Source organism: Aythya fuligula, chromosome 26 (assembly GCF_009819795.1).
Source record: "Aythya fuligula isolate bAytFul2 chromosome 26, bAytFul2.pri, whole genome shotgun sequence".
In the NCBI taxonomy this organism is placed as follows: Eukaryota; Metazoa; Chordata; class Aves; order Anseriformes; family Anatidae; genus Aythya; species Aythya fuligula.
The window spans coordinates 3,776,094-3,801,763 of NC_045584.1; the positions used below are offsets into that span (position 1 = coordinate 3,776,094).

The 25,670-nt window shown below is 42.5% G+C and overlaps 1 protein-coding gene across 1 annotated transcript; it reads right to left on the reverse strand.

Annotated features, from left to right (window-relative positions):
• Positions 1–446: 446 nt before the first annotated feature.
• On the reverse strand, positions 447–24,464 carry LMNB2 (lamin B2). Its single transcript, XM_032203538.1, has 12 exons — positions 24,196–24,464; positions 14,868–15,004; positions 9,992–10,148; positions 9,243–9,368; positions 7,769–7,939; positions 5,242–5,367; positions 4,806–5,026; positions 3,883–4,174; positions 3,288–3,395; positions 2,307–2,426; positions 803–904; positions 447–489 (listed from the first exon to the last, which is right to left on the reverse strand). The coding sequence occupies exons 1-12, from the start codon at positions 24,394–24,396 to the stop codon at positions 448–450; spliced, it is 1,803 nt and encodes a 600-aa protein (XP_032059429.1). The 5' UTR covers positions 24,397–24,464; the 3' UTR covers position 447.
• Between the last annotated feature and the right edge of the window lie 1,206 nt (positions 24,465–25,670).

A 25,670-nucleotide genomic window follows, 5' to 3' on the forward strand; every position in this document is an offset into this window, starting at 1 on the left:
AACATGTTTTCTTAAAATTCCCTCTTTTTTTTTTTTTTTTTTTAAATATAAGTTATCCTGGTTATATGTGCACCGACTATAGATTTACCATACACTCAAGGAGTCTCGTCCCATTTTAAGTAAAAAAAAAAAAAAAAAAAAATCTTTTCTGCTGCAGGTTTGTACATAAGACTTTAAACTCTGTATGGGGAAAAAAATATTTCAGTACAGTGATTCAACCAGAGGGAGAAATAAAGAAATCTATTAAAAATTCTGGCAGTTTTGTTCAGTAAAGGTTTTTTTTTTTTGATTTTTTTTTATAAAAATGTACCAAGGAGTAAACTTCAAAGAAATCAGATGATACGTATAAAAATAGTTTTCAGTGGCTCTGGAAGGAAAAAAATAGCAAAAATAAAAGGAAATAAATGGAAAAAATAGCAAATAATAGTTTCTTTTTTTCTTCTTTCTTCACATCACTGCGCATCCTCTAGAGGTTGTTCTGGGATCCCCCTAAAATAAGAAAGACAGTGTTAAACTCAACTACACGACAGTGTTAAACTTCACTACATCCTTACTAGCTCTTGATATGAGCTTGACTCAAGTAGCAGTTCCTGGAGGAATTGCTCACACTGTATTCTCTCTGCACACTGTAGTGATGCTGCAGAGCTGCAAGCTGTTCTGATATTGCCCTCTGCAAGCATCTGTTGGAAAAATGGACCAGAAACTCAGAACTAGTGAAAACTTGAAGGGACCACCACAATCTCATTGCTGTTTAATCTAACCAACCAGGCACAAATTAAAAACCTGGTCTGCATCTTATTACCTGTTGGTTGAAAATGTCCTCCTCTCCAAACTCTGCTTCATCCTCTTCCTCTTCATTCTCTTGCATGACTACCGACTTAGTAACAGTTCTCACTGCAACTTCCTACACAAAAGGAAAGACAAGGAGATGGCCCATAGTTTTTGCTATACCATCAATATAACACCCCACTTAAAGTTTTGAGGATTCAAAGCAATTTGCTCCAGCTTCAAAGTTAGCTGTACAACCAAATACCTGTAACACCCTGAAAAGCACGAAAACATTCCTAGTTCTAACTACCAAAAGACAAGTAATGTAATTTAGCTTCAGGAATTTTCTTTCATTCCCTAGGTATTTGAGCAGTAGCAGCCATGTTTCAGGTGGCCATTACTCAATTTTATACAAGCTCGTAGAAGACTCAGCTAGGAGCTGTCTGAGAGATATTGTAACATCAGAAACTAAAGTTTTTCATTATGATTACACAGCATTAAGAACAGTCATTATTTGTTAAGCTTTTTGTACCTATTGCATGTGAATTATCAGGACAGTCTTCCAAACCAGGCACTAAAAAGAATTTTAAAACATCAGGGAACTTCCTTTACTACTATTTTTGAACACTTTATTAGCAGTACGAAATTCTTCTGTAAACCTTGCAGCCTTGAAATTGTAGGAGCAAATTTTTAGTTGTGGAAAAAGTTGCCCTCAACATACACTTCTAAGCAGGGATACTACAGGTAACCACAGCAGGTAAGGACATGGATTTGAAGTATTTCCAGACACTATTTTAACCACTTCTTCTATTTGAATACTAAGCCAGAGAGCTTTCTATCTATACAAATGACCCTCCCTCCTACCTTGTCCTGTGCTGCTGTTCAGGCACAAAGTGCTTCCACAGAATTGCCAGCAAGAGAGGCAGCATGAAAACTGATACAACTGAGGTCTGTTTCAGTTTCCTATTTCTATCGGACCACTGGGATAATGGCACATTTATGAATAACAGCCAAAGCACGATCTTCCCTTGCAGGAGTCTTCTGCAGGGATAGTTCGAAAAAACAGTTGTGGGCAGATGTAGGACAACGAAGAACACAGAGAAACCAGTGCCAAATGAAAACTTCTGATATACTTCCAACACTGAAAAAGCAACTATCTTTCCACATTAATAATGACACTGCATCCCAAAATATGGTGGGTCCTACACACTAACTTTTAATTGCCAGCAATATTTATTTTCTCTGCCTCTTTGACTGAAAACACAAACTTAAATGCCAAGCAAATCCACTACTAGCAGGGAGTTTTTCTAAAAATGAGAAAAAAGTAGTCTACGGATGTAATAAGGATAACAATCACAGTTGTCTGAAGATTCCAAAATCACAAAGATACAGGTATTTAATTACTTCAGTGTTGTAACTTATACTATATTAGAAGACAATGGGGGAAATCTTTTTTGTTTGTTTTGTTTTCCCCAAAACAATTTCATCAGTTTGGGAGATAACCCAGCCCGCATTCTTATTCAACAGGCAGAGCCTACCTCTCCATCAGAGTTTACGAGGTATGTGCGGATATTGCCTCCGGTGCCCCAGCTGCCTTGATTCTTCCACACGAGAACAGAAGGGGGGCTATGAGATACACCTGCATCTGCACCCCAAATCTAGTGAGAAAGACATTCTGTAATCAGATATTTGTGTACATTTTATTTTTTAATATCCAAAAACTTCTAACTCTCCCACTTCTCTCTCCATGTTAGTTTTGTTCTGGATCTCCAGTGGTAATTTTACCCTACTTTTGCCTATGCCAGTACTTTTAGGAAGACATTCTCAGTCTGCAACAAAATTAACACTAGCCATAGTTAAGGAAAAGAGAAAATAAGTTATTCTAATATTGCAGTCATCAATTCTTTTCTGAATATAGCAGTTTCTACTACCACAGTCTCAATGACTACACTGTATGAAGCCAAGACATAAAATGCAACTTGTAATGTACCAATTTCATTTTTGGCATGCATCTAAGCAATTGATACTTAAGTAGTAATAGCTGGAATTGATCAAAGGAAAGCCATTTTTTTTAATTCTGAAAGGACATCTATTGCAGACTAAATATCAAACATAAAATTACAGAAAAGCAGCTGTTCTACTATATTTAAGGCTTAGAGTATCTAGTCTTAAAGTCTACCAGTTCAAATAAATGCTCCAAATTTTTCCTATTTCATGAAGTAGAGCAAGATTAATGTTCCAAACCTGGACAAAGGTGTTTGAAAATCAGTCCTTGCCTCTCCTCCCACCCCAAATACCTTTTCATCTCTTTGTGTCACAAATAGTCTTAAATACTAAGTGTTAATATGGAAATCCAACTTGTATTTTGCCTTTCTGTAACTGAAATCCTATTCCTCTAAAGTAAAATGCAAGAAACCAGAAGTTATACCCTAAATCAGGCCAAACCAAATGTTAGATTTACAACTGCTGCAATATCAACAAAATAACATTGTTTTTGACATACTCGAAGTATGACTTACTGTTACAGTCTGCCCAGCCCTGAGGACATACTTCGGAGTAAATTTATAAGCAATTTCCTCTCCATCTCCGATTTGTCTTTTCAGTCTCCAGTTACCCAAAGACTGATCCTAATGAGAAAAGTCAAAGTTATTTAGGGTGAGCAAAACAGAGCAAACAGGCATCAGAACTTTCCCTAGATCTTTTTCAATTACATTTATTTACATGGTTGTTAGACATCTGCATTCTAACTTGAAAATATTTTTCTATACCCAAAAACAGTATTATTTGTAAATCCTACAAGGTCATTCAGCAACAATCTAAGAGACATTTCACAGTTCTGTTACAGCCAGCAAGGCTGTTTTCAACAAGCTAGGTACCAGCACATGTGTTTAGCTATTTAGGGCACAAACTACATTCTCTTCCTGCATCAAACACTACACTCATGCTAGTGCAGTGGAATAATATTCACCTTTCAAATGCCACTGTTAATTACTGCAGGATGACACACCTTGAAAAAAGCAATTTCTCTCAAGAGACTTTATCTACGTGCGCTTATTAGGCTGTGCAACATTTCAATTTAGCTTCTTGTTTCCTAGGAGTTCAGCTGGCACTCACCTTCTCCGAGTTGTTCTTCAGTTGAACATATTTGCCCTCCAGGTCTATCTCATCTATGCTGATACTTCCAGTAGCTGAAGCTTGCTGGGACATTTGGAAGCTACTGCTACTACTGCTGCCACTAATACTTCCAGTGCCAATTCCACTTGTTCCACTGCCTGAAAGCTCCTCTGCTTCAATACGTTTTCTCTTGCCTCGGGAAGAGCGAATAAGTGAAGTGCTGCTACTGCTGCTGCTGGAGGTAGCCCGAGAGACTGTAACACGGGACGAGGGACTTGGAGAGAGCTTCAGCCTTAACAAAATCAAGCAAGCATTTTATTGAAATGGAAGAAAACTAAGTGAAGACTTTTTTTTTTTTAGCTCATTCAGGGAACTACACACACAATAAAATACAAAATACACTCAGTAACCAGACTGTAATATGCCCCAAAGCTGGTAACAGCCTCACTGCGTCTTGCCAGCAGGACTTCATATAAAGGAAGAGGGAGGCTATCCAGTCCTCCCAAGTTTTCTAGTAACATGACTACATGAGGTGAAAGCGCTGGCAAGAGCAACGCAAATCACATCATCCCTCCCTCCAGTATTTCTATTACTAAACACACTATTCTTGGCCTAACAATTTAAAAACAGGAAAACATAGAAGTATAAGCACTTAAATAAAAAGAGGAGATGAATGTCAAGTACAGAATAAATTGCACCGCACTTTGAGATCATTATGAAAAACAAAACAATGTAAGGACAGGTGTTTGGACAAGAACAGCTGCAAGTGTTCCATGTAACACACTGCAGTGCAAAGCCAATGTGACTGCAGGGAACTGTGATATGGTCACTTCTGCTAAAATGTTTTAAAAAAAAAAATAAAAGGTAAGAAATGAAAATAACACTTGCTAGTCCTAAGATAAGCATATGGAATCTGTACTTACCTTTCCTCTTCTCCTTCCAGGAGTTTTCGGTAAGCACTGATCTCCATATCTAGTGCTAATTTCACATCAAGCAGTTCCTGGTATTCTGCAAGCTGCAGCTGCATCTGGTCCCTCATTTCTGTCATCTCCCTCTCCTTGGCATCTAGCATCTTCCTAAACTTATCCCGTTCACCAGCCATCATTTCCTCCAATTCATGAATACGATCTTCTGCTGCACTAGCCTAGGGAGACAGTATAACAGAAAACCCAGTTGGCATCCATGTGGGGTGCAATAAAAAAATAAGTTAAAATTTACCACCCTTCCAAAAAAAGATAAAACATTTATCTCCGTAAACTTCAGAAAATATGGAGGGACAGAAATTTGAATATTTGCAAACATTACAGTGCTTTATATTAAAAACAAGAGCAAAGTTGACCCCTTTTTCCCCTTTTATACCTGTTTCTGAAGGCCGGAAAGCTGGTAGCTGAGAGATTCTATCCTCATGCGAGCCTCCTTCAACTCCTCCCGAGCCGCACCAGCAGCTTTGTCATTTTGGTCAGAGGCCAGTTTGGCATTCTCCAGCTGGAAGGCAAGTTTTATAAAAGTCAGTTGCATTGAGATAGATATCCTGAAAATACCCTTTCGGTAGGAAATGAAAGACATTCAACCTTAAATAATTTTAAATGGAAATCTAGTAAGTTTATGACCAGAATTTCATAATATCAAGGAAATGTCCTAAGAGCCAAGAAAATTTGAGCCATATTCCTGTAAGATTATACTTGCAGCCTTAGAGTTTCTAAAGGCTCAGGTTCATGTTGCCACACACGATCTGCCTTCTTGCCATAAAAAAGACGCAATGGACTGGAGCAAACGTTAGCAAGTTCGTGTCCTGGTCTAACAGTTCCCTGAATGCCCAGGGTGCAGGTTGAATAAAGAATTTCATTAGTGTCACGTCTCAGCTGTCCAATTTTAACTTCCTCAGTTGGAGACAGGATCCTGATGCTTACAAGCTTTCAACGGATTCTTCAGGCAGGAATTAGCCTTTGCTCTCTGCATCCACACAGCACAGAGCATTTTTCTTCTGTCCCTTTTGAATCTGCTACTGGAGAGTTATGATCATTTTCCCTACTTCTACAGAAAAATAATAAAGATTCACCTTCTCTGTGCCATTCATCCTTTTACAGACATCATCTTTCCCTTCTCTTGACTCATCTCTTTTTCCAGGTCAGGTTTCAAGTATTCTTCATGCAGGACTTATTTCATACTTTGGATAGTCTCCTGAGCTGGTCTTCTCTGTATTACTCTATGCTACCTTCTCCAAAAGGACCAAAGCTACACACAGCAAGCACTTCAGATAATGTCCTGCCATAGAGGCAAAATGATGCTTTTGATTTTTTTCTATTTTTTTTTTCTAGTGGTTCTAACTAAACAATCTGGTTTTAGTTGTTAATTTCACCTAGTGAATAAGCTTCATTTCTAGTGGCCAATTTTAGTCAACTCTGACAGAGCAATAATGGAGTTCAAAGCTATTACATTAGAAGTTGCACTGAAATAGCAATAAAATCTTCCTTGGATTGTGACAAGTCAATCCAAATATCTGGTTGTATAAAAATATGCGTTCCTAGCTTCCCTGAATAACGTCAAAATAGTTAACTTATTTTATATATTATCCATGTTGTTATTACCCTTTGAAATAGTTAATTTTTTCAGATCAATGTTCCTCAAACTGCAAATCATCAAACCAAAGATCTCAAAGGGAGTCTCAAAGTGGAGCATGTGGGAGAACAATGTTAGCAGTAGCACAATTTATCCACCACAAAAAGAATTAGAAGTGGCTACAATTATTGCTAAGTATTTTCAGTAACCAGAAGATTGACAGTTACTTTATTCCTTCAGGTAGAGTAATGAATATAAAAATACATACTTGTAGCCAGCAATTGCACCAGTACCAAAGCTGCTACTCCCCTCACACCTCCAGTGCTGAATGAACTGCGACTTGCTAACTCAAGATTTGTACAGGCAAACAAAACAAAATAGAATCATAGAAGTTGGAAGAGATTTTCAAGATCATCTGGTCCAACCATAATCGCCTACTACCAATGTCACCCACTAAACCACATCCCTAAGCACCACGTCCAACCTTTCCTTAAACACCCCCAGGGACGGTGACTCCACCACCTCCCTGGGCAACCCATCCCAATGCCTGACTGCTCTTTCTGAGAAGAAATGTCTCCTCATTTCTAACCTAAACCTCCCCTGGCACAATTTGAGGCCATTCCCTCTAGTCCTATCACTAGTTACCTGTGACAAGAGGCCAGCCCCCGTTTCCCCCCAACTTCCTTTAAGGTAGTGCAAACAGTTTAAGAAGTTTAAGAAGTGTTCTTCTGGATAAAATTACTCCTCACTATGCTCACACCTCCAACTTACATACTACGGTTTTCACCATCAACACCTGTTAAAAAGTCCAGTATCTCGTCTGACCCCCACCAATGAAACTACAACTGCACACAGTAATTTTCTAGAATCCAGAACTAACTTAAATCATTTAAATGTGGTAATATTTACACACATTTACTGTATCAGGGCTAGTAAAAGCAATGCAAAGGCCCCAGTAAGAGAAAAGTGACTATGCAACCTTGTAACGTTCCTCTCAATATGGCCACAACTAGATTGCAAGCTTGATCGGACAAAGGCTTGTCCTGAAATCCACCCATTCCCCGAACTCCCCAGTGACCAGAAGTTCCAAGAGTTCTCTTGGAAACTGGCCTTTCTCAGCTAATGCTATTCCTGGCTATTACCTTGGGCTATAACCTCAGTGGAAACGGATCTGCACACAAGCACAAGAGGAAACATTTGGGCAGCAGAACAAAGCTTGTTTAAAGTATAATTACTAGTCCCCTTAAAAGCACTAGGACTAATGGAAATGGTTTTATTTCCCTGACCAGAGTTCCTGGCAGACAGCGCTGTGGATAGCAGTCGTTACCTTAGCCTGGTAGGTCTGCTCCAGCTCCAATTTGTACAGTTTGACTTGCTCGTCATGTTGATTTCGCAGATCCTCTAGGGCCTGAGCCATTTTGGATTCATACTCCTGCTGACGACTAGTGTCCACCTCGACCAAACGATGTTCATGCCGTTTTCTTGTCTCCCTTATCTCCTGCATAAAAAAAGATAAAAAGATTAAGCTCCTGCTGCTTGGTGGTTTTACCCCACTGTGCAGCTGAACTCCACTATAGCCACTCTCTCACTCCCCCCCTCAAAGAAAAAAGGGGAGAAAATACAATGGAAACAGCTCAAGGGTTGAGAAAAGGACAGGGAGATCGTTCAACAATTATCACAGTCAAAATAGACTCAGTACAGGGAGGTTAATGTAATGTATGGCCTATCACTAGCAGACTAGAACACTGAGAAACTAAAAGGAAACTGAAAACACATTCTGCCCACATCCACCCTCTTTTACCTCCTCCTCCCAGGCAGTGGTCAGACACATGGTCTGATTTTTTTGGGTGGACCCCCCTTTGGGGACCCAGGAGTTGGACTCAATAATCCTGGTGGGTCCTTTCTAACTTGGATATTCTGTGATTCTATACTCCAGCACCTGTCCTTAGCCACACAGCCTTGCCTAGCCCCTTAATTCAGTTCGAGCACTCACTTGATTCCATGGTAAAACATAACTCAGCCACTACATTAGCAAATATTAAACTCAACAAGAAGAACCAGAAGTATTTCCTAGTTAATCAGACCAAAATGGTTTGGTGCATGGTCAGCCAAGCATCACATCTGGCATGGGTGAGATGACGGATGGAACACGTGGCAGCTGCTCAGAGCACTAATTAAATGAACTCGGGCTGCTAAATAATCAAAGGTCAGAGCTGGTGTTCACAGGATGAAATAAACTGACCTGATACGTTTACTACTAGTACACAAAGGCCTTGCTTCCCTTTCTCATTCCCCCCTCACATGTCCTCATATGTGTATTCTTACTACTTGCTTTAGAGAAGCTCTAATCCTCCTTAGAATCACTATGAGCCAGTCCAACCCACTAAACAGGCAGAAAATTTCCCCAGCAAAAAGCAGGGCAATTGTATACTGTTCTCATCAATGAATACAAGTTACACTCAGGTCTAACAATCACTGAGGGTGGTGCAAGTAAGGGGCAGGGCCATGCAACCAGGTGTAGAGAAGGGGAATAAGACTTACCCTTTCACACAGCAAGCAGTTACATTAGCTCAACAGCCCAGGGAACAGTAATACCCTTGTCACTTGGCTCTTATGCCTATGCAACCACTGATTTATCATGCGACTCTTGCAAAACCTTTAACTCTTTTATTACTCAACCAATTCATAGCAAGAATAATATTGATTTTCTCTACGTGGACTAGCTAGTAATGGTTTATAATCAGTGTGAACAAGATCTACATACACTTCACAATATAATGAGATTACAAGGTTGATAATACCTCCTCAAACACATTCTTCCTGAAATCCAGATCCTCTTGCAAGCTCTGGCACCGATTTTCCAGGTCCACACGCATGAGTGTCTCCTTCTCCAATTGCTTCTTAGCCACAGCATGACCATCTTCAGCCTGGTAGAGAATTTGGAAGATAATGATTTGACTGGATGTCTTTTTTCCCCCATCCACAAGCCCTTTATGGTCCTCAATTGATATTTTTGGACCAATAATCCATAACAATAGATCTAATCTCAAGTTATTAATTAAAAAAACAGAAAGTGAGAATGTGTGCATGAGTACTTAGAAAAGCTTTCATGTTTATAAAGCACCTGTTTAAACCACAGGATTATTTCAGTGCAGACTGGTAATAAAACCAAGGATTATTAATTTCTCAAGCATATATTTCATGTTCTTTTTCTTGCCAGCACAGTCCCACTGGATACTTCAGCGTAAGTTTAAAATTATCCAGGATGTTACAAAGGACAACATTTAGTAACAAAAATATTTGGTAAATGTTTCTAAAGTATTTGTTTCTAAAGTATTTTTTTCACTATCAAAATTTCTAATATACCATGTTACTTTGGTTGTTTCACAAACATTTCTTAAAATTTATTTTTATATCTAAGAAGAGAAGGTAAAAATTAACCCTAAGTGAACTGAACCAGTGATGTTCTAATATAAACTAACAACAAAATTATTTATTTATTTAGAAGGAACAACCTTTCTCGTGCTGAAGGAAACATTCACTGCCATACCTTAGCAAGTTGGGCACGCAAATCGGCCACCTCTGCTTCCAGAGTGCGTTTCTCATTCAGGACAGTGTTGAGTTCTGCTTCGCTTCTATGGAACAGCACTTCAAGATCCTTAATGCGACCTTGAGCCACAGACAAATCTGCATCTTTCTTTTTGTAGCTGAAACAAACAAAATTTACCTATATTTACACATGGATGCACACACACCTTGAGAATACCCTGGTTGCAATTACAGATTTGTGTTACTATACACTTATACTATGACTGTTGTGCCACTAGGTGGCTCCAACTGCAGCTAATTAAAATAATCATAAACCTGTCTTAGAACTCAGCTTGTGCCAATGTATTTTAAGTGTATTGCCTAGAAAAGATGAACACATCGCTGGCAGGCAAAAAAAAAAAAGCCTACCAAAAATTCTATCTACTAGTCTTCATTGCAAAAGAACTGTCCCAAGAAGTGGGAATTCCTCTCTCATCATCTGTTTCTTCACTTACACTTGAAGCCTCATCATCTTGATAGCTTATCAAAGAACGTCGTAAAGGACAACGACACTAAAGATGGGTATTGTGAACAAAAATACCTAAATGAAATATAACTGTTCTCTGAAGCTTTTCAATCACCACCTCCTGTTGTCACGTTTATTAATGTAGTAGGAAAGCTGCAAGCAGCAAAATTAAGTGCTATAATAAAGAAATCATTCTGCCATGTTTCTACTTCCACACTGTAGTAGCTATTCCACTCTGAGGAACAAACTTAAGAAGAGCTTAATTGCATTAGGAGAATCAGGATAATATAAATATTTTATCTTAAAAAGACTGATGTTTCAAAAGCACCTGAGCACAACTTAGAACCTAGTTTCCATGGATTTTGCTTCCTCTCTGGCCCTAGCACCAGCGTGTCCCTTCTGCTGTGCTCATTTTCAGCAGAAGCACAGAGCAAGCACACTGACACCGTGGTTCCTTCCAAGTAACTTTATTGATCCTTTCACAGGATGGCATATGCATAAGCACAGATGAATTTGAAGAGCCAGGGTGAATTTAGCTTTTGTAAAGGGAAGATAAGCTTCCCAAGAAGTCAGTAAAAAAGCATTTGGAAAAGAAAGATCAACCTAAGCCAGTCTGCTTGGACTCCCAAGGTTTCAACAACACCACTTGCCAAAGATGGCCCAATTCAATATGATCTGCTCTAAGAAAAAAAAAAAAAAAAAGGCTTGGGATACTTCTTTTTGTTCAATTATCCCAAGTACTAAAACACAGAAAAGGTTAGAACATCAGTATGCTACATGGTAAATAATAAATAAATAATTAAAATATCTGCCAGGGTATCCAAAACCCCCAAGAGATGGATCTGTACTCACACAATACTGGGGTGATAACATTTGTCACTAGCTGAAGAAGCTGCCTGAGTACATGGCAGAAAGACATCAGCATAAATGCTTGCACTGACAGACAGAACATGTTCTCTCCTAGACCATAAGCCCTGACATAAATCCTCATGTAGCAAGCAAGGGTCTTGCAGCTTCCCAAGCGTGCTGGTGTTGCGCAAGCAGACAGCCTCAGGAACAAGCCAAGAGCGGAGTAAGCCTCGGGCTCCCTCCTGTGCATGAACTGGGCCCAACACCACACCCAGCCACACCCCATGGCCTTCCTGGAGCATCCTCAACACTTCCAGGAAAGTGTTTTGCATACTAACAAATGCAGGCTTTAGCGGAGAAAGGCAGGGAGAAAGGCATCTCTTGAAGATGTTAGCTGTATCTTGAAGGCATCTCTTGGAACTTGGCTATATTCGTGGCAGTAGCTAGAAAAGCCCTACAAGCTTGTAGCTCTGCAACTAAAATTCAGTTCAGTTTAATCTTTAGGAAAAACTTCCCTGCACCCTTTTCAGCCATTGTTTTCTCCTACCGTGACTCCCCCAACTATCCATTTTCTTCCCTCTCTCACATGGGAGACCAAAGGAAAGATGCCCCAAGACAGAAGCCTGCTGTCTCCTTTCCCAGGAACCCAATCTATTCCCAGCAATCAAGGGAGCAGCAATGCCTGGGATCCCTCCTGGCATCCCTAAGCCTGCTGCAAGCTTGAAAGAGACACTGAGGTAATTGTAAGCAACCATAAATTATAGGCTGACCTGCTCTTCCATTATACACAAAGCACTGACCTAAACTTGGCATGGGACCAGAAGCATCTGTCAGCTTGGGCAGGGAGGATTTTGGTCATCAGCTGGCTGTCAAGAGGACACCCTGCAAACAGACTTTTCAAAGCTGTGTTTGCAAGACTCGTATCTGAGATCTGGCCACATCACGAGCGTAACCTTCCCTATGTCCCCAGACAGACACAGCAGGAATACTCCAAGTACCTTACGAGCATCTTAAGGGACTGGAAGCAACTTGGTAGAAGAAAATTCAAAGCCAAGAAAGAATTCAATTCTACTCCTATAAACTAACAACAGACAAAAAGAAGTGTACTTTCCTCATATTTAGCCTATGAGCAGAATTACCCTGTCAAGTCAGTGAAGTGACAGATAATGGTACTGAACTCAATTGTCCAAGAAAAGTGCACAAAAGGGAGATAACTCGAGGGAAAACACCATTGCCACCACTTCAAGTGCACAACGTTCTACAAAATATTTGCAAAGTCTCTTAGTGCTGTCAAAAGCCTAAAGAACAGGAGACAACTTGCAGTGATTCTCATCAGCTGCAAAGCAAAGACAGTTCTGACAAAAATATCTTAAAGCATAGAAATACACCCTGCAGAACAGGAAACATGAACCAAATTCCTGGAGATACTGGGGCTGTTCGTTTCTGGACCTTGCATTAAAACCCACACAAGCAGAATATTTGCTATCACCAGGACAACCCTGATGTCCATCTAACTCTGACTGCCATGCAAAACGTAATATCTGAAATCAACATTAGGACTGTGTCCTGGTTTCAGTTAGGACAGAGTTAGTTTTCTTCCTAGTAGCTGGTAGGGTACTGTGTTTTGGCTTAGGATGAGAAGAGTGCTGATAACATGCTAATGTTTTAATTGTTGTAGAGCAGTGCGTACACCAAGCCAAGGACGTTTCAGCTTCTCACTCTGTCCTGCCAACATGCAGGCTGGGGGTGCTGCAGGAGATGGGAGGGGACAGACCCAGGACAGCTGACCCCAACTGACCAAAGGGATATTCCACCCCATCTGGGGTCATGCAAAACAATATATAGGGGCAGCTAGCCAGGGTATAAGGGCTGGACTGGTCAGGGTTCGGCTGGTGAGCAACTGCATTGTGCATCACTTGTTTCATACACATTATTATTCTTTGTACTATTATCATCATTATTGTTATTATTTTTCTGTCTTAATAAACTGTCTTTATCTCAACTCACAGGCTTCACTTTCCCATTTCTCTCCCCCATCCCAGAGAGGAGGGGAGAGGGTGAGCGAACGGCTGTGTGGTGTTTAGCTGCCGGCCCAGTTAAACCACAACAGACTGCTGGCCCATGGCTTTTAAGCAAGAAGTTAGCCCCAACAAGAGGGACATGGAAGTAGGACCGGGTGGTATTTGTCTCACGTAACTTCAGATGCCTACACACACCACAAGGTCTTTTTATGGTTAACAAAGGCCTCAACAAGAGCCAGTAAATATTAAAGCACAATTCTTCCAACCACATGCAGGCAAATTTTCTGATATGAAGCATGCACCAAGTTCAATAGGCTTTATGGTGACTTATTCAAACAGAGATGTTTACACTACAGATATTTCATATTTGGCCATTTCATTTAGGAGCAAAGTCCACAAAGTCTCTCTGATGGCTGACTTTAACAACAGGGTCCAGCACAGAAAATAAAGATCCAGTGATGGAAAACAACAAAAATGCTCCATCATAAATAAATTAGCTAGTCAGAAAAATATATATATATATATATATATATATATTTCATTATTTGTATAACCAGTTAAATGCAAATGAAGAAGGAAAATGGGAGACTTACGGTAGGCTTGTACTGGCATTGCCAGACTAAGAGCAATTTTATGTCCAACAGTGTTTACAAACATACTGACTTGCTCAGGAGAAATCTGTACATCCCAAACCTTATCTACTAAAACAGGTACCAAAATTCAATCAGAAGCAAAAATCTTTTTGCCATGGCATATATTCACTTTTAAATTAGTTTTCAGCTGCTAAACAGTATTTGAGCACAAAGGCTCCCTAGTGCAAACAGAAATAATGGATTACATTGGCTTCATTAGCCTGTTTATTAGGTCAATTATCTTTACTGCAGACTAAACAGTTTTTTGTTTTTTTTTGTTTTGTTTTGTTTTTTTTATGTAGTCACTACAATGTCTCTTACAGCACGCTTATGCTGTAGCTTCATGCATTTTCAAGCCAACATCGCTTCTACATTCCCAGTGTGCTCAGGGCCATGAATTTCCCTTCTCCTTCATTTCTGCTATCAGACATGCACTGGACCAGACAATACAATTGACACTGTTTAAAAATTAACCTTCCTTGGATGGGTTAATTTTAATCTAGTTTCTCGATCCATTTTACTGAATAGCTGCATGCGTGCACACTCACATCAGAAGAGGCACAACAGGACAGAAGTGGGCACAATTGATTGTTTCAGCATCTAGATTTCAAATTGCTCATCAAATCACAGTTTATTAATCTTCCATTTACATGTATGTTTGTGTACATACCAAGCTGATCATTTGCTCTGACTAGCTGTACATTCTGAGGAATTCCCCTCTACAAGCCTGCACCTTCCCATTGATCTGTAACACTTCCAGAAGTCACCCACTAAGGCATTTTAAGAAGCATCAGCAGCATCGGTCACGCTGCAAATATTGCCCATTATCATATTAAAAAACAAAAAATGATCACACAGGGCTTTCCTTACCTTTTATTGAACTCCTCAAGTTCTGCTCTCAGTTTTCCGATTTCAATCTGTAATCTAGCCCTCTCTTTGGCGGTTTCATCCAGAACTCTTCGAGCATCAGCCAGTTCAGACTCATAGAGACTCTTGATTCCACTCACCTGAAGTAAAAAAAAAAAAAAAAAAAAAAAAAAAAAAAAGTATTCAGACACGAGAACATCCCAAAGACTAAGCATCAAAGAACTGAAATGGATTAACAGGTTTCATTTAGCTTTCCTTAAAAAGAGTGTATGATATGACTTTGTTGCTTAAGAGCATTCTATATTGAACATTTTCAATTATTATACCCCTACAGTTAGCTGTGATCTAGTCCCAAAGACAATATTTCAGATTTATTCCCAGTGGAACGTAACAAAATATACCAAGTTTGAAGTGTGCAAGTCTTCCAAAGAGATCAAGTGAAGCAAACCGGCACACCCTACAGATAGACCTTAAATTATTCACGCTTGTTTCCAAGATTGGTGCTTTGGGTGATTTTTTTGAAGCAGTAATATCATTTAAAAACAAACTATGACAAATATTTTCTGGAATACAGACTGAGGTCCAATTTAGCTCCACTGTTCTTGTACTATGAAGCAAAAAAGAAATTGAAATGAGATGAACTACAAAAATACAAACTGTTCAGAGAAACTCCCACTCCTGTACTCTACCTCAGAGGATAAGGATCTATAGACCTCTCCCTGTCCAGACTCAGAAAAAAAAAAATAAAAAAATCTATTATCAGCCATTCAGACTGCAACAATGCACATCAAAGTCTTCAACACCTGTATTTTTTATTTATTTATTTATTTTTTTAGAACATGAGATCATTTGAAAGGTGTATCAGATAGCAAGAATTTCAAGATAAGATTGTTGGTATTGCTTCTATCAAAGGGTGCCACAACAGCTATTATTGATGTAAATTCAGACAGAGCAGTAAGGGAGTGGGATGAGCCAAAAGCCGAACATACCAACTTTAGGAAGAGAAATTTCATAAAGCATAAAATGTAGAGACAAGAAAGACAACTGTGTTGCTCCTAGGAGTGCCTATTTCAACAGAGTGGCACCAATGACAGACTCAACCAACTGGTCTTCAAAAAGACTGATTAAAGGCAGTCAGGATATAATTCAGTTCTTGATAGAGTACATTTCACAACCCTTCTGAAATTAACTATGATACGACAGTCTGAGGGCTGAAAAGCCTTAGCTTGCAAGCACACTGCATACCAGAAACAACTTGGTTGGCTATCCATGCAATCTTACATCTTTCTCTAAAGAATTCATTTTTTCAAGCCTTATTCAACTTGTTTTGTTATTTTTTTTTTTCCATAGCTGATAGACAGGAATTGCCTGTGACACAGGGCAATACAACTCTGCATTACCAGTTACAAGATTCAGGAAGTTCTACAAAGATGTGTATCTTAACTATGCTAAGATCCTTCATACAGCACTCCATTACGCCCAGAAGAAAACAGAGATTTTAAGGCTGTAAAGCCTTCCCCTATGGACAACCCGTCAGTGAAAATACAGCATTTGCAAATACCAGTACAAAATGCAACTGTCCAAGGGCCAAGCACTGATGCTGTACCATCAGGTACTACATCCACAACGCTCCCTCCCTAATGCTGGCCACCTCCACACCATTTCCCCTACAACTTTTATTTACATTTACTAAAATACTTGTGCTAGGATGTTCTGTGGGAGCTTGGGTCTGTGTTGCTGTAGGTTCAGACAGGTAACGTGAAATCCCAGCGAAGGACACAAGCACAAATCACTTCCCAGTCCTCCAAGGCATTCACCAGAATTGCATGTACAAAGAAAGCCTCTTTCCCCAGATTTTTGCAAACACTGCCACAAAAAGGTAACATAAGGATCAGAGCAGCAACAGGCAGTGAATGATTTACGCTTCAAATTCATGGCACTCCAAACACCACCACCACCAGAACAATATTCTGAACTGTTAATAAACACACTGCAATCCTTGTCTTGAAAGAAGATAGCAAGAGTGAACTAAAAATGGTATGATGCAAGCCATTTCAGAACCTACTGGTAAAAAGAGAACCAGAAACCATGCTACTTAATTAAAAAGGACTGACTCACTGCTGTTGTAGTAACTTAGTATGTTTTTTTTTTTTTTTCCTGCTGTAGCATGTTAAGCTCTACTCTGCTCCTGTTCCAGTAACAAAGATGAGAAGGAAACACATAGCTCCAATTCACAGTCTGAAATGTTATCATGACAGCCACTTTCAGTAGCATTTTAAGCTAATCAGCAGACAGAAGTAACTGAGAAATGGGCCTCATCTAACCTGGCCTTGAACACCTCCAGGGATGGGACATCCACAGTCTCTCTGGGCAACCTGTTCCAGTGCCTCACCACACTCTGAGTAAATAATTTCCTCCTAACCTCTAACCTAAATCTTCTTTTAGTTTAAAACCATTCCCCCTTGTCTTGTCATTATCTGACTGAGCAAGGAGTTGCTCTCCATCTTGTTCAACTAGTGATAGGACTAGAAGGAATGGCCTCAAGTTGTGCCAGGGGAGGTTTAGGTTAGAAATGAGGAGACATTCCTTCTCAGAAAGAGCAGTTCAGGCATGGGGACAGGTTGCCCAGGGAGGTGGTGGAGTCACCATCTGGGGATGTTTAAGGAAAGGATGGATGTAGTACTTAGGGACATGGTTTAGCGGGTGAAATTAGTGGTTGGGGAACAGTTGGACCAGATGATCTTGGAGGCCTTTTCCGACCTTAGTGATTCTATGACAATCCCCTCCCTCCCCTGCTGGCCATTCCTCTGCTGATGCAGCCCAGGATGCAGTTGGCCTTCTGGGCAGCAAGCATGCAGAGCTGGCTCATGCTGAGCTCTTTGCCCACCAGAACCCCCAAGTCCTTCTCTGCAGGGCTGCTCTCAATGAGCTCTTCTCCCACTCTGTGCTCGTATCTGGCATTGCCCCAACGCAGCTGCAGCACCTTGCACTTGGACTTGTTGAACCCTCAGTAGGATCACATGGACCCATTTCTTAACTTGGGCTTGATGACGCTTCTAGCCCATGCTGGCTACTCATTAAAAAGACCAGAAAAATAAAAATTAAAAAAAAAAAAAAAGAGAAAGGAAATTCAATAAATGCATCTAGCAACTGTGCAGCCCATTTCAGGGTCTTTGCCTAATCACAATTCCCTGCAGAGGGTCACCAGATGGAGCCTACTTGTCCTTGAACACTCCTAAAGAATACTGGGTGCAAGAGAAAATTTCCAGTATCTTCCCTTTTTTGTCATTTTTTTTTTTTTAAAGTATCAGTGAAATTATCAGGATGGATCATAGCTTAGAGGCAGCGATCCTTGCACATCAGCCCAGCTCTCTCGGACCCCTTTTCTCTTTGGAATCCTTTTCTTGAGCTTCTTGTATCCATCTGTTGCAGCACTCATCATGTGAACTTTCCCACTTCACCTCCATGACTCCAGTGAGGTTGTAGTGACCCCAATGCCCTGTTCCTCCTGGTTGTTCCCCACATTGCACACATTAGTATCCAGATGTTTCAAAGAAGCACCATGATGATCCCCCAAGGAGAGCCCAAGAGCTTTCCCCACAAGGCTGTCCCACAGGCGCTTCCTTCTTTATGTGCCTATGTTGTGGACGATTCCATTTCATCCTTGTTCTGTTAATTACTGTCTCCTTAACCCCACACATAACCCCAGGCCCTTTGCCTACCTACCACTTCCTCACCAGATCTTTGAGGAACCTCTCTCCTCCTCATTACTCCCAGTTTGAAGTTCTTATCAGGCTGACCAGTCTGTTGACAGAGATACCTTTGCCCTGCTTAGGTAGAACCTCTCTTCTAAGCAGTTGTTGATCCTGAAAGACGGCTCCATGGTTCTAGAAACCAAAATCATGTTGTTAACAGCAGTGCTGCAATCGACTGCTGCTCTGCAGGATCTGTCCTGTCACCCTCAAGCTCCACCTGCTCAGCAAACCATCCGAGCCTCCATCACACGAACAGTTGCCCACAGAGACGTGGAGTCAAACTCGATGCTCTCCAGGTCACCCCTGCCAGCATCACCTGGATGAGCAGCAGGGGTTAACAATCAGATGGCCAAACGAGTCTCAGGAGCTCCTCCGCAACTACCTGAATGCCCCGGTCAGCAGCAAACCTCCCCAGAAGGCAGGTCAGGTCCGTTTTGAAAATGTAGGCACCGTCTGAAGACGGGGGAGAAAGGAAATGAGCACGTGAAGCACAAGAAAGCAGCGATATGTGCACAGAACACTTTGAAAGGCAGAACTGCTGGATGTTCTTAAGTCTACTTCAACCTTCCTACCTACTGTAACCCAACTGTGCTGAGAGCACTCAAGAAAGCCTGTGCAGCAGCTGAAGGGCAAACAAATGAACACAAGTGGTCCTACATCAATCACTTGAAAAACCTCAAGATATCACTCGGTGAAGACACAGGAGGCACACCAAGGCAACAAACCCACAGGCTAAGAAGCATGCCCTGTCCCACAAGCGAGCCTGGACAAACTGGGTGAGGAAGCATTAATCAGATTAATGTGCATCAGTGTGCCAGAGGTACGTGCATTCCCACCAGGTGTGGCTCCACACACTCCTGTTCACCTGCTACAGGCTGCTGAAGGACTACCAGGCTTACCAAGAACACCTGTTAGGGCATGGGTACTCTTTTTTCTGATGTGATCCCACACATCCAGGCTATTGAAATGTCTGCCTAGGACCAGGCACTCATCAGCATCAACATCACTGACAAAGGTAGATCATTCCCATTTTGTCAGTAGTATCGCACCCGTTCAAGGAAATCTATAGGGTTGAGAACCAGCTTCTTCACAGAGAGATGCTTGGTGCCACGGCACCATCTGAGTGAAACTCTGCACGTGAGGTCACAGGTCTTGGAGGAACAGGGTTGCCTTTGCCCAAAGACTTCAGTAAGACAGCTTATGCAAGCATTCTCCCTTCTTCTTCATCCAGGCACAGCAGTTCAGCAGGTGTGAAACTACTGCAGGAAAGTGAGCTGCATACAATCACCACCCTACAGATGATGTCCGCAGTGGCAGAAGACCCTTTATCCTTATGCCTTGAGGCTATGACTCAAACGACCCAGCACTCACAGAAGCATCTGAACACATTTCTCAGAGGTGGCAATGAGGTAGCATCAAAGCCACCTATCACAGCCCTGACAGTAGCTGTTTGCACAGCAGCTGCAGCACTGACAGGTAAGTGATAAACCAGGTGAGACCGCCGTGAAACTTTTGGTGGCTGCGACATACAAGGCTACAGCCACCTTCAGTGACACCCACAGAGGTGAGAAAACACAAGTGAGCAGGGAAGCCTGGAGACACTGCCTCTGCCACAAGTGTGATTGCTGCCAGTGCTGAAGTCTTCCAGGGATCTTCACTTCCCCTACTCATCCCACCCCTCTTCCTGAGGGTGAGAACAGCGGGATGTGCTCAGAACAGCGTACTAACCCCCGCCAGGCCTTAAAAATGCCTTTTCTGGAGGTAGGCAATCATAAGCACTGCAGTGGGAGGGAGGGTATTGGTAGTTCTAGCCACAAAGCCCAAACGCCAGAAGGTGAATGCAGAGGCTGGGAGACTGATCTCTCACAGTAGGAGACGATCAAGCTTGCAGCCATCTGAGGAACCGAAGGGTGGACAAATCCATAGGACCTGAGGAGATGCCTCCAAGGGTCCTGAGGGAAGTGGCAGATGAAGTTGCCAAGCCACTAACCACCATAGCTGAGAAGTTGTGGCAGTCCAGTGAAGCTCCCACTGACTGCAAGAGGGGAAATAAAACCCCCATTTTAAAAAGGAAAAAAAAGGAAGACCTGGGAACTACAGGCCAGTCAGCCTCACCTCTGTGCCTGGCAAGACCATGGGGCAGATCCTCCTGGAAACTCTGCTAAGGGGCATGGAAAATAAGGAGGTGATTGGTGACAGCCAGCATGGCCTCACTAAGGGCAGATCATGCCTGACAGATCTGGTGGCCTTCTACAAGGGGGTTGCAGCTTTGGTGGATGGGGGAAGTGCAACTGACATCTACATGGGCTTGTACAAAGCATTTGAGACTGTCCCCCATAAAATTCTTGTCTCTAAATTGGAGAGACATGGATCTGACAGAGGGACAACTCAGTGGGTGAGGAACAGGCTGGATGGTCAAACAAGCAATGGACAATCACCCCTCTACCGATCCCATGACTTTTCCTACTGCTTTTCAGAACAGCCTTAAACCTCCCATTTGCCTTTGATCATAGACATGTCACCTGCTCTCAAGGCAGAAGTTTCAGGTGTTAATGCAGAGCCCAGAGGGTGAGCAGTCACTCCTGCTTGCAACCCCATGCCACACATCATTTGGATACTGAGGTTCTTCTGAAAATCTTCAGCCAGTATTAGGTTAAACTATCCCAAATAGTTCAACATGTGCAGCAGCAAACTGTCTCCTACCAACTATGTATAAGTGGTAAAAAAAAATAAAATAAAAAATACTCTGGAACAAAAGCTAACAAAAAAATAACCAGGCCTGCTCCCTGGTATTAAGAAAAAAAATCATCTTTGATTCATATTGAATATTTAAGTGGATAATCAGGATATGGAAGTGTCTCAGTTTCTATAAAGCGCTGAACCATACCAGAATACCATCCTTCTTTTTGTGGGAAGGGAACAAGCACTCTACTCAGACTTACTCAACATTACACTATCACAACCAGCAGGTCATACATCATAGGCTTAAAGAAGTCAGATAACCCCTTTTAAACAACGTATTTATTAGAAAGAAGAAAAAGTAGCAGACCTAATGCATACTGAAATTGAAGTCTTGGAGTGCAGAAAAAAATCTGTAAAAGGTCAAGATAGTTATTAAACGTGGTAAATGTAACAAGAAGAATATCAGGAGGGAAAATGCAGATAACCACAGATAAGCCAGAGATATTCAAATATTTAGACAGCTAAAAAAAAAATAATCAAAGGAGACAAAACTTGCACACAGCTGAGGCTAACCAAGGGGAGTTTTCACCCTGAAAGAAGAAAATAGTGTATTTTAAACATGCAGGACTAATATAAAGATATAATGATGTACCCAAACAGTGTGCCAGTATAACTAGACTACACTTAATAGTGCTTCTGAATAGTAGTTTTTTTTTTGTTTGTTTGTTTTGCTGGTGTTTTTTTTTTTTTTTTTTTTTTTTTTTTTTTTTTAAATTAGTATCTCATTTCATGCTAAGTCTGATTATTTTAGGAACACAACTTCTAATGGTGTTACAAGAAAATTGAGCTATCAGCACAAAATCCAGTTGACCAGTTTGGTACTGAAAGGACAGGATTCTGCCACCCCAGGAAACCCGAAAACTGACAGCCACTTGAAGTTTTAAGGCTCACACAACCTTGAATCACTGTCCACAATCCTGAATCAAAACACTGATAAGACTGCCAAGTCTCTCAATTCCAGACACATGTATAGAAAAAAATAAGCTGTCCTAAAAGGAAGGGGGAAGCATTTAACAGATAGTCCAGGAAGCAAGTGAAATATCTTACAGGCATTGGCTCTTAGCACAGAAGGGCTTGAGGAATCCTAGAATATGCCCAAGAATTAAGATTAAAAAAAAAAAAAAAAAAGTCTGGAATAAAAGTAAAGAAAGGAAAGCTCCAGGGTAACGTAAGCAAAGTATTTATATCAAAATCTTCAGGCTTACTTTCCCTAATTACTGCATCTGAGTATTTTTCCAGAATTGGTAACATAAAACAGTTATTAGAAGGTGGTTTAATTTATACTAGATGTAAGATTATTTTTGTGTGTTGTGCTTGCCCTGTTCTTCCTCTCATTCCATATGTTCTTGTTAATGGAATTATATTCTGCCTCCTATATTTGAAGCATGCAATCCCTGTTTTTATCTCCAGCCTCCAGCAATCTACAACTCAGAAGTTCCCTGAACCAGACATGGTTATTCTGTTTATAGCATGATTTCACACAGAACAAGTAACACAGGCAATTTTTTATGTTTCACAATACCTAGTTATCTCGAAAACACTGAAGTTATATTACAACATTAAGTGATACACATGCATTTCAAGGTACTTTGGTGTACACTGACTGCAGGTAGGCTGACCACTCCCCAAACAAGCCATAGCCACATCTGGCCTACTTAAACTGAATTACATGAATGGAAACCCTTCTCCCCCTACCATCACCAAAACAGATCCCTTAAAAAAAAAATAAAAGCCTACATTAGTGCCACAGCAATCCTTCACATCACACAAGTTTCAATGCTGCTATCTGCCAGCTTTCCATGAAAATTTAACTTAATTAAGTTTAATTTGTGAAGTGGGACACCTTACCTCGTAGACCGCCTCCAAGAGATGGAGGAGGGCTTGAGCTGGTACAGGATGGGTGGGACTGCCCCCAGCTGCACCCCTGACTACACCCTTCCTCCATAGGGGAAGGGGAGTCCTGGGGGAAAGGAAGAGAGGAGGGAAAAGCAAAACATGGCTTAGAGAAAAAGGACCAGCCAGTCTGCCTCCCGGATCACAGGGAAGGGACCAGATCCCCTTCCACACTAACGGATTTGATCCATGGCATTTGAAGGGACTAAGAGAGATTTTCTCTAGTTATAACCAAAGTTGGCATCAACCCTTTCAAATTCTTCACCTCATCGTAACAGCCACGGGGCAGAGGAAAAAAAAAAAAAAAAAAAAAAAAAAAACACAAAACTTGACAGTCTGTTTGCTACAACTCAATCGACGCGGGGGTCCGAGCGCTCAGCCTTGGTTTACCTGTGACTGGTTTACCTGTGACAGGGGAACGGGCTACAAACTACAGCGGAGAACCAGCATGCAGCAGATGAGACCTGCCCGAACGTTTCGATGCCTCCGAGAGCCGCATTTTGGGCGGCAAGCCCTACCCGGCCAAAAGGAGAAGGGCGGCGGGCGGCTCCAGCCCGGGCGCCCGCCTCAGGCTCCTTCCCGCCTCACGAGTTTCCCCTCGCTGCCGAGCCCGGCCTGAGCCCAGCTCCGCGCGCCGCCAGCAGCCCCTCAGCCCGGCATCGCGGCCCCTACGGCTCCCTGAGGGGCCACATAGAATCAGGGTGGGCACAGAAACAGGCTGGGATTTCTACAAACCCGGCCCGCGGAGCCTCCACAGCGCGGCCCGCGCCGGGCGGGAACGCGGAGGAGCCGCGGGGGAAGGGGTCGGGCGAGCCCCAGGGCCGCGGACTCCCCCCTTTTTTTCGGAGGGAGCGGGGAAAACGCCTCCAGCGAGCCGCCGTCGTTACCCCTCCCGCCTCAGGAGCCCCGGGAGGGGGCCCGCAGGCCGCCCTGGGCCGTACCTCCCGAGTAGTGACCTCCTCCTTCTCGGAGATCTTCACCAGCAAGCGGTCATTCTCCAGCTCCAGCGCCCGCACACGGTCGATGTAGACGGCCAGGCGGTCATTGAGCTGCCGCAGCTCCTCCTTCTCCTGCAGGCGGGAGATGCGAGTCGGCGACAGCGGGGTCCCGCCGGGGGTGCCGCGGCTCGGGGTGCCTGACATGGCGCTCGCTTGGCGGGCAGGCGGGCAGCGGGCTCATTCAATCCAGCCGCACCGGGGGAGGAGGGAGCGGTAAGATGGCGGACATCGCCTCCCCCACCGCCGCGCCGCCTGGGAAATGAAGTCTCGGCGCCAAGATGGCCGCGCTGCGCCGCAGGGCGCGCCGGGAGGCGCAGTTCTCCTCACGCCCTCCATTTTGTGGGCTGTGGGCGGCTGGTAGGGCTGCGTGTGCCCCTCGCCTGGAATTGGGAGTTTGTAACGTGCTTTAAAGGCTGGGTTGGACTATCGTGGCTATGAGTAAAGCACAACGCGAAAGCGAGCAGTCCTGAAAGTGGTGTTTTTACTGCAAACGTGAGGGATCGGAGCTATGGGTCGGGGCTGCTCCTCAAGTGTTTATTGGTGCTTGGATCTCAGCAGCAGATCCTAGTGTGTTGTGCAGAGCAAGAACAAGCACTGCTCCTGCTCCCCACCTCACCCCCAGCTCCCAGGGTCCTGCAGTGATCCTGCTGAGGTGCTGCAAGCTGCCAGGGATGCAGAGCAGCTGCTCCTTGCTATGATCTGCCTCTGCTCTTTGTTAACAAAGCCCCATGCCCACCAAAAATGACTTTGTACAAATAGACCTGTACAGTCAGCAGCCTTCCATATCCTCCAAGGGAAGCATTGATTTGAAGTGATGCTGTGTTCATAATTCTCACAATTTTACTGCATTCAGCTCTGGGGCCCCCAGCACAAGAAGAACAGAGGGACATCTTAGAACAAGTCCAGAGATGGCCTCCAAGATGATCAAGGGGCTGGAGCACCTCTCCCATGAGGACAGGCTGAGGATTGTTCAGCCTGGAGAAGACAAGGCTTTGGGGAGAACTTACAACAGCTTTCCAGTACCTAAAGGGGGCTTCAGGAAAGCTGGGGAGGGACTCCTTGTTAGAGGGTGTAGTGACAAGGAGTAATGGCTTTAAACTAAAAGCGGGTAGATTTACATCAGGTATAAGGAAGAAAATGATGATTTTCAGATGAGTGGTGAGGCACTGGAACAGGTTTCCCAGAGAAATTGTGGATGTCCCATCCCTGGAGGTGTTCAAGGCCAGGCTGAATGTGAGTTCGAGCAACGTGGTCTAGTGGGAGGTGTCCCTGCCCATGGCAGGGGGGTTAGAATTAGACGATCTTTAAGATCTCTTCCCACCCAAACCATTCCATAATTCCATGATTTTACTGAAAGTTGTAATATTTTTCTTATAGCATCTATTTTCACATTACATATCTAAAAGTGTTGTATTGGC

Bases quoted from the DNA above. Each gene is read 5' to 3' on its own strand.
- LMNB2 (XM_032203538.1), bottom strand. From the start codon at position 24,396: ATGTCAGGCACCCCGAGCCGCGGCACCCCCGGCGGGACCCCGCTGTCG. The intron at 5,368-7,768 runs GTAACGACTGCT...CTTGCCTTCCAG, and splicing joins AGCAGACCTACCAGGCTAAG to CTGGAGAATGCCAAACTGGC. The intron at 490-802 runs GTAATAAGATGC...TTCTTATTTTAG, and splicing joins AGGACATTTTCAACCAACAG to GGGGATCCCAGAACAACCTC.